The following is a 7500-nucleotide window of genomic DNA, read 5'->3' as shown; positions in this document are numbered from 1 at the left end:
TCTGGTCCTTATACGGTCAAATTGTCACGAGATTCCTCAAAATACTTTACGCGAAGGAGACGAGCGTGCAGCATTTACAGCACACATGGCAACCAGCCAACAGGCATATAGATGGTAAAACCCCAGACCAAAGTGGATGCTGAGACAATGCTTAACTACTACCAAAGGCAGCCTAGACGAGCTATCTGTGTGGCAACCCTGTGACTATAAGTAGTCTTTTCTACAGTGAGTGTCTTACTTACAATCTCTGGATCCGTGTCACAATGGTGTTGAAGGCAGCCTGCACGTCTGCAGCAGAGCATGTGGAGACAATGGGCTGATTCTGCTTATGCAGGACATCGGCCACGTACTGCAGAGAGGGAAGAACAGAGGGAAGGAGAGCGAGAGAGAGAGAAAGAGAGACATAGAGGATAACAAAATAATGATGAATGAACATACATGCATGGACACAAGCATTTACACACACACACACACACACACACACACACACACACACACACACGCACACACACACACACACCAACATACAGACCTGGCCCTGCCAGTCCATTGTGTTGATGAGGATGATGCTCTCTGGGAGACGTTCGTCTGAGATGAGGATCTGGTTCAGCTGGTCATACACTGACTTCCTGGGCACCTGTGACAGGACATGTTTTATGGATCTAGTGTCAGCAATCCACACAATCCAAAGAAATGTCTAAAGGTTGCGCCTCTATACTGATGTACTCTATGACGCAGTACTGATGTACTGGGCACTGGGACTTGCTTCAACAAGCACCAGTTTCCAAGCTCTGTGGAGATTTGGCAAGATTCAGACTATTCTGCCCACTTATCACAGAAAGGCTGCTGGAGTTTGACACGTTACAAGGGCCTGACAGCATTCCTTTGCTTGGGCTTATTATAACAGGCACTTAGGAGATGGCAACAGTCATCTAAATAGTGCAAACAATACCTACAGTTCAGAGTTCTGTACAGAGAAGTGAACGATCTGCTGACATGATACCCACTTTCAGCAGTTTGTTATGTAACGACAAACCAAAAACCACACTCGCAATCACCACACTTGCAGCCAACTTGTGGAACCAGCGTCAATTTGCCCTCGTATTTCCCCCATTCCGTACGCCAGGAACGCCGATGCTGATTCATTAGCAGAAACCATTGTTCTCCTTCAGACACGCCTGACAGTTTATTACTCTACCTGGCTGAAGAACGCTGCCTTGTGCGTCAGAGGTGGACGTGCCTCTTCCAAGCAGCAGGCTGACTAATTCGCATTTATTACAAGGAGCGCAATCTTTGACGACCAGCACCTAACTAAATTGTTAAGCCTAAAGACTGTGTCTTAATCAATGTGCACTTTTGATTCTGTATTTATTCCTCAAAGGGTTGTTCCTTGTAGTGACCAAAAGCCCATGGGAGTGTTTATGTGTGTGTGTATGTGTGTGTGTGTTTGTGTGTGTGTTTGTGTGTGTGTGTGTGTGTGTGTGTGTGTGTTTGTGTGTGTGTGGGTGTGTTTGTGTATGTGTGTGTGTGTGTGTGTGTGTGTGTGTGTGTGTGTGTGTGTGTATGTGTGTATGTATGTGTGTGTGTATGTGTGTGTGTGTAGGTGTGTTTGTATGTGTGGATGTATGTGTGGATGTATGTGTGTGTGGATGTGTGTGTGTGTTTATGTGTGTATGTATGTTTGTGTGTATGTGTGTGTGTGTATGTGTGTTTGTACGTGTGTGTGTGTGGGTGTGTGTTTATGTGTGTGTGTTTATGTGTGTGTGTATGTGTGTGTGTTTATGTGTGTGTGTATGTGTGTGTGTGTGGGTGTGTGTTTATGTGTGTGTGTTTATGTGTGTGTGTTTATGTGTGTGTGTTTATGTGTGTGTGTATGTGTGTGTGTGTGTGTGTGTTTATGTGTGTGGGGACTCTCACCTGTGTGACCAGCCTGGTCTCCAGTGAGCACTCGCTGTCCATGCTGATGTTGCGCTCGCTCTGTGTGCGCGAGTTCTGCCGGTCCTTCATGGAGGTGCAGCGGGCGCGTCGCTGCATACGGCTGTCCACTTTACTGCAGGGAGGATGACACACCACAGGGGGGCGCTACGTGTTACCTCAACACCAAACCTCAGGGCCTCTCTTCTTTACCTTACTGGCACATTGTGTGATATCAGTGTAGAATACTTGGTTGCTTGCTCTAAACAGGTATAGGTTACATAGGCAATGACAATAATAATGTTAATATTTAATAGTAGTTAAAGCAGCATTACAGAGTTCTGTTCCAAAACTAGCAAGCTAACTACCTAAGAGTTATGCAAAAACCTTGCAAACACCATCAACAGCCCAGTTGACACTGATAGAAGCCTGCCAACACACTGGTGTCTTTTGGCAGTTTAGCTGGCAATGTCATGCTGTGAAAGCTTTTCTTCCATTTTTGCAGGGTATTCCAGCCCTCTACACAGAACTACATAGGGCATATCCTGGATGGCTAGTGGGTACCACAGGTGTTTATCTGTCCTTTACATGACCATATGCTATCAAAATGAATTTGAGGATGGTACCAAAACTAGTTGCCTATAAAAACATACCTCAAAAAGTGTCAAATTGTTGTATAGTGTTACTTTAATATTGTCATTGTTATAGTGTATGACCCTGAAAATATGGGCAAAAGTTGAAGCACCAATCACACATTACAAGTGTATAATACAATCAAATTATACAATAATAAAACAAATAAAAAATGAGCCACAAGAAATAAGGCCACATAACACTTGGAAAGGCTCCACATAGAACCCTTCATCAGAGGAATCTAGAGGGCGAGTGTTTTGTTAGTGACTGACATATTGATTGACAGCTACAGTGTTTCCCTGGTGATTCCCTGGGTGTTTGGTCCGCGTTACCTGGGCGACATGTGGTTCTGCGACTCCATCTTGCAGAGTTTGCCCACGGTGTTGGCCAAGCGCTCAGCGTTCACCTCCCAGCTGCTGCTCACCTCCCCCACCATCGTCCCAAAGTCCTCCACTTCCAGCTCCTGCGGCAGAACAGGGAGAACAGGGTGAACTCACCGTGGACACTTATCCATCACCAGCGGCCGTCACCACAGACCATCCACCTCAACTTGATTATTAATCATGTCTCTACAATACCTGCAATTAGCACTGCACAATAGTATGACTGCAGTGGAACTGTTTTCTTACAACAATACTTTTTCTGACTATTCTGATGATTTTGACAACTATGATGTGAAGCACTGATTTCCATAGCAGCCTACATTTTTTAACACTGAATAATACAAAAACATCTCATAATAAGGACAGAAAACTTATTTTCTCAGCCTTTAGAGCAGTTAAGTGGACTAATAACTGTGATTTTCTGCGGGTGCACAAAACACAAGACTGTGCAGGCAGGGTGTGAATCTGTCAAGGAAAACACGCCTCCCTTTGCCCCAAGAACACATTGTTGCTATGGAAACTCTACAGCTAAGGGGTCACAGGGGTCAAAGAAAGCAGCCCGGCCTATTTCCTGTTCGTCTGAATAATGTGTGTGGTTCATGGGGAGACCTAGCATGTCTGCACATCAGGGGAGCTGAAAGCGAGAGAGAGACAGAGAAACGATGTCAGTGTGTGTGTGCGTGTGTGTGTGTGTTTATGTGTGTGTGTGTGTGTGGAGGGAGGGGGGGGCAGAGAGATACGCAAGCCAGAGAACAGATGGATAGAGCAGAGGGCTCAGACATGACTGCCAGAACAGACGCTGAATCACCCAGAGAGAGAACACTGATTGTACCTGTTCAGACTGTGTGACATTCCTGTCTGCTGTTCCCTATCATATTCTTTCTTTCTCTCTCTCTCTCTCTCTCTCTGTCTAGTCTTCACTTTATCACTCACTCTAAACTCTAAAGATTCATTCACGACCCTAAAAGACAAAATCAAGAGAGGGTGTTACATATTTGTTAAAATCACAAACAAAAAAAAACCCACCCCTGTTGGAGAATCCATGTTGATATCCTCTTGGTGTCGTGTCCCTGATGGCTTGCACCTCTCCACTGGCAAAAAGTCTGCACTCTGGAAAGACAGAAAAAATACCAAGAGCATTAACACACTCCGCCTGAAGGGGGCACTGTTTGCTTCCACTAGTACCTCTCCTCACCAGTGCAGCGTGGTTTCTGTTTTCTTGACTTCACAGAGGGAGGCGTGGATAAAAATATCAGCAGGCCAGGTAGACACACAGACAGATTGGCTTTGATGCTTTCTCACTTCTCTGAAGACGTGTTTTAACTCAGCACTCCCTTTAGAACTCTATCTATCCCTCTCTCTTTCTCTTTCTCTCCCCCATCTCTCTCTATCTTTCCTTCTCTCTCTTTCTCTTTCTCTCCCCCCTCTCTCTTAATCTTTCTCTCCCCCCATCTCTCTCTATCTCTCTTTCACTCTCCCTCTCTTTCTCTCCCCTCATCTCTCTCTCTCTCTCTCTCTCCTTTTCTCTCTCTCTCTCTCTCATGCTCCCCTGAGCTGAGGTGACAGGCTCCTACAAACACAGGATACAGCCTCCACGCCGTGGAGTTCACAGTCCCATTTGCTTTATTACCCGTAAACATTCTTTCGGACTTCAGGGAAATGAAAACCAGACCCGCTTTCTGGTTTGGGATCCACTTTCATGCATCACAAAAAAATAAAAACATACATGTGGCCTTAGTGGATCAACAGATGGTTTCAGCGTTTGTGTCAAAACATCAAATTTGCCACTCGATCCTGCTGGATGTATCCATGACCTCAGCTCCTGTCCTTGAGGTCTGAGCGAGGAAGAGATATGTTTTGATCCCCGGCGGATTGGCTGAGTGTTTCTAAACTGCTCGTCGGCAGTGTGGATGGCTGACGTGCCTGAACACACACACACCCTTCTCTCTCAGATGTCCATGAATGACGCTCCAGGGATTCTGAGAGTGCCTGGCATTAGAACAGGCTCCCCGGGCGTGTGGTCAGAGGGGCTTCTCATGTGAAGCCCTAAAAATACTCAACAGCTTCGGCAGCTTCAGGGTGGAAGGCGAGACGCCATCTTCATGACCCGCCCTGCAACCCCCCGATCACCTCTCCAACAGAAACACACAAACACATACACACTCACACACAAATAGCGTGGGCACACATACTCACACTCACACACACACACACACACACAACTGGATGTTAAGCATTCCGAGCACTGCAATGACAGCACTGCTGAGGACCAGGCATTCCCAACAAAGCTATGGCTGTATGAAGGCTTTTGTCATCAGTCTGACTGGACAGTGGCTGCTGTTATCACCCCCACTATGATGAGGGTAGAGGTAGTTTTAGTAGAGTAGGTGGGATAGTCCCACCGAATTACAAACAGAATTATGGCTATTCACATTTGTATGATGAGATTGATTGGTCAATAACCGTCAAATAAATTGCAGCCATAAGATCTTCCCTACACTCAAATGTATCCATAGTAATTCTATCCAAGTGTCACTGACATCCCTAAGAAATTGAGAATTTCTTTACATGGAAGAACATCACTAGTGTCTGTTACACTCCTTCCTTTCTCCAATCCAGTCCAGAGTATAGCTTTACATTGAGTTTATCCCCTCTCTCTCTCTCTCTGGGTAAGTAAGAGGATTATAGTACATGGACATGATCCACGGTCGAGTGTTTGTATACTGAGGTGAGGCGGGGTGTATGGAAGGCCAGCGTGGCTGTGCACTCACGCATCCACTCTTCTCTAATGCGGCCGCCGCAGGTGAGGCAAGATTAATGAACTCAGTCTGCCAGTCTGTGGGCATAACTCGAGGTAAGTGTTAGCATAAGTCAATTAGGGTGACGGCATGTATTTTTATAGAGCTGAGAGGCTGAAGTGAGATGAAGTAAGTCATTGCACGACAGCAGCCTTTGAGTTAGAGCCAGAGGAGCAGAGGAGGAAGAGTAGGTGTTGATGCTCGAAGGTGAGGAGCTGCGGGGTGCCAGAGCACTGTCTGGGTCAAGGCCGGTACTAGAATAGAGTGGACCGGATTCCCCTGTCCCCAGGAATTTTTAAGAACTATTTCAAGCACATTTTGCATTTAATTCACTATTTATTTTTGTTAACATACACTTGGCTATGGCCTTGCACAATCAGTTGTTTCTAGAAAGTTGTCTAGAAACTCCTGAAATATCTTTGTCGTTAATTCAAATACCTTCCAGTATTTTTAGAGTGGAGATGGATGCATGGAGACTGAGGGTAGAAGCACAAATGTGTGTTAGTGGAGTACCTCAGCGCAGAACTGAGTATTCCGGGCCACTGTTCGCCAAGGCCAAGTGCTGGAATTGTGTATTTTCTGTGCAGTGTGTGTGCTGGCTAGAATCTTAAGTGAAAATGTTCATCACTGTCCAGTGTGTATGCTGGCTACAATCTTAAGGTCAGTGAGTGCAGGTAGAGTGAAGACTGTTTTAAAGGTGAGGTGAGATGGGGTTAAACTCACTGTGCAGCTGCGCTCCCTGGGCTGACTCCTTTGGCTGTGCAGGCTGCCGATCTCTGTCTGGGAGCTAGAGTGGGACATGCCCTCAAAGAACGGCCTGAAGGAGGGAGAGAGGAGAGCGGCGTTAGTGGGAGATCTCAGTGTCTGTGTGTGGTGTGTGTGTGTGTGTGTGTGTGTGTGTGTGTGTGTGTGTGTGTGTGTGTGTGTGTGTGTGTGTGTGTGTGTGTGTGTGTGTGAGAGTGATAGAGTGAGTGTGAGTATTTGCATTTTTGCGTGTCTTCGTGTGTGCATGCATACATGAGGGATATATCCAACACAGTGAGTCTGATTTAATACATACCCAGCCTAAAGCTACTAGGACATACATCAATTCGAGAACAAGGTCATTCATTTTTGGCCTTCTGATTTCGTTAAGAGTAAACAAAAAAGGTCAGACCAAAACAAATCCAGAGAGCTGATCAACAGACAGATGGCAGACCTGTGCCATATACTGCCCACCGGTACCAAAGCATGTTCTGAGATGAGGACCGGCTGGCGTGGCGTGGCGTGGCGTGGTGTGGCGTGGCGTGGCGTGACGCACCTGAGTTTGGGTTTGGGGGTGCTCATGACGCTCTCGTTGTCCTCCATCTCTGGGCCACTGTCGCTCTGGTTGTACATCTCCAGACTGTCATAGAGCAGGTCCAGATCCTCCTCCGCTTCCCGAGTCTGGTCCACTGGGTCTGAGTCCAGAACCTGTCAATCACCACATGGTAATAGTTAACACATGAAAGTAATTAAGACTGTAAAGAATGTTCTATACAAAGATATACAAGTGGCAGGAAGCACCCACTGTGCCCTAGTTTGCTTATAGAGTGTACAGTGAGTCCATTGTGGTTGACTTTAACACTGTGCTTGTGTGATTGAGGCACACATAATTATCTTAACAGCTTCCAACACTCAGATAGAGAAAGTCATTTGAGAAAAAAGGGAACAATACGCTTAGCATCAACCTTAACAGGCATAATGCTTGTGTGAGCGATTAGATTGTGTGTTTTAACTCCTCCTGTTCACCG

General features: G+C 46.1%; 1 protein-coding gene across 1 annotated transcript in view; it reads right to left on the bottom strand.

Moving 5' to 3' along the window:
- LOC308373354 (phosphofurin acidic cluster sorting protein 2) overlaps positions 1 to 7500 on the bottom strand; it is a 65343-nt gene that overhangs the window by 13513 nt on the left and 44330 nt on the right. The window contains exons 9-15 of the mRNA XM_080848814.1: positions 7029 to 7180; positions 6452 to 6545; positions 3957 to 4040; positions 2880 to 3010; positions 1918 to 2050; positions 533 to 637; positions 243 to 349 (exon numbers count right to left, since the gene is read on the bottom strand). Of these exons, the coding sequence (XP_080704940.1) occupies positions 243 to 349; positions 533 to 637; positions 1918 to 2050; positions 2880 to 3010; positions 3957 to 4040; positions 6452 to 6545; positions 7029 to 7180 (806 nt within the window). The remainder of the gene's footprint in view (positions 1 to 242; positions 350 to 532; positions 638 to 1917; positions 2051 to 2879; positions 3011 to 3956; positions 4041 to 6451; positions 6546 to 7028; positions 7181 to 7500) is intronic.

Source organism: Sprattus sprattus (genome assembly GCF_963457725.1).
Source record: "Sprattus sprattus genome assembly, chromosome: 12".
Taxonomy (NCBI): Eukaryota; Metazoa; Chordata; class Actinopteri; order Clupeiformes; family Clupeidae; genus Sprattus; species Sprattus sprattus.
Note: the sequence above shows the minus strand (reverse complement) of the source record. Positions and strands in the feature narration are given on the sequence as shown.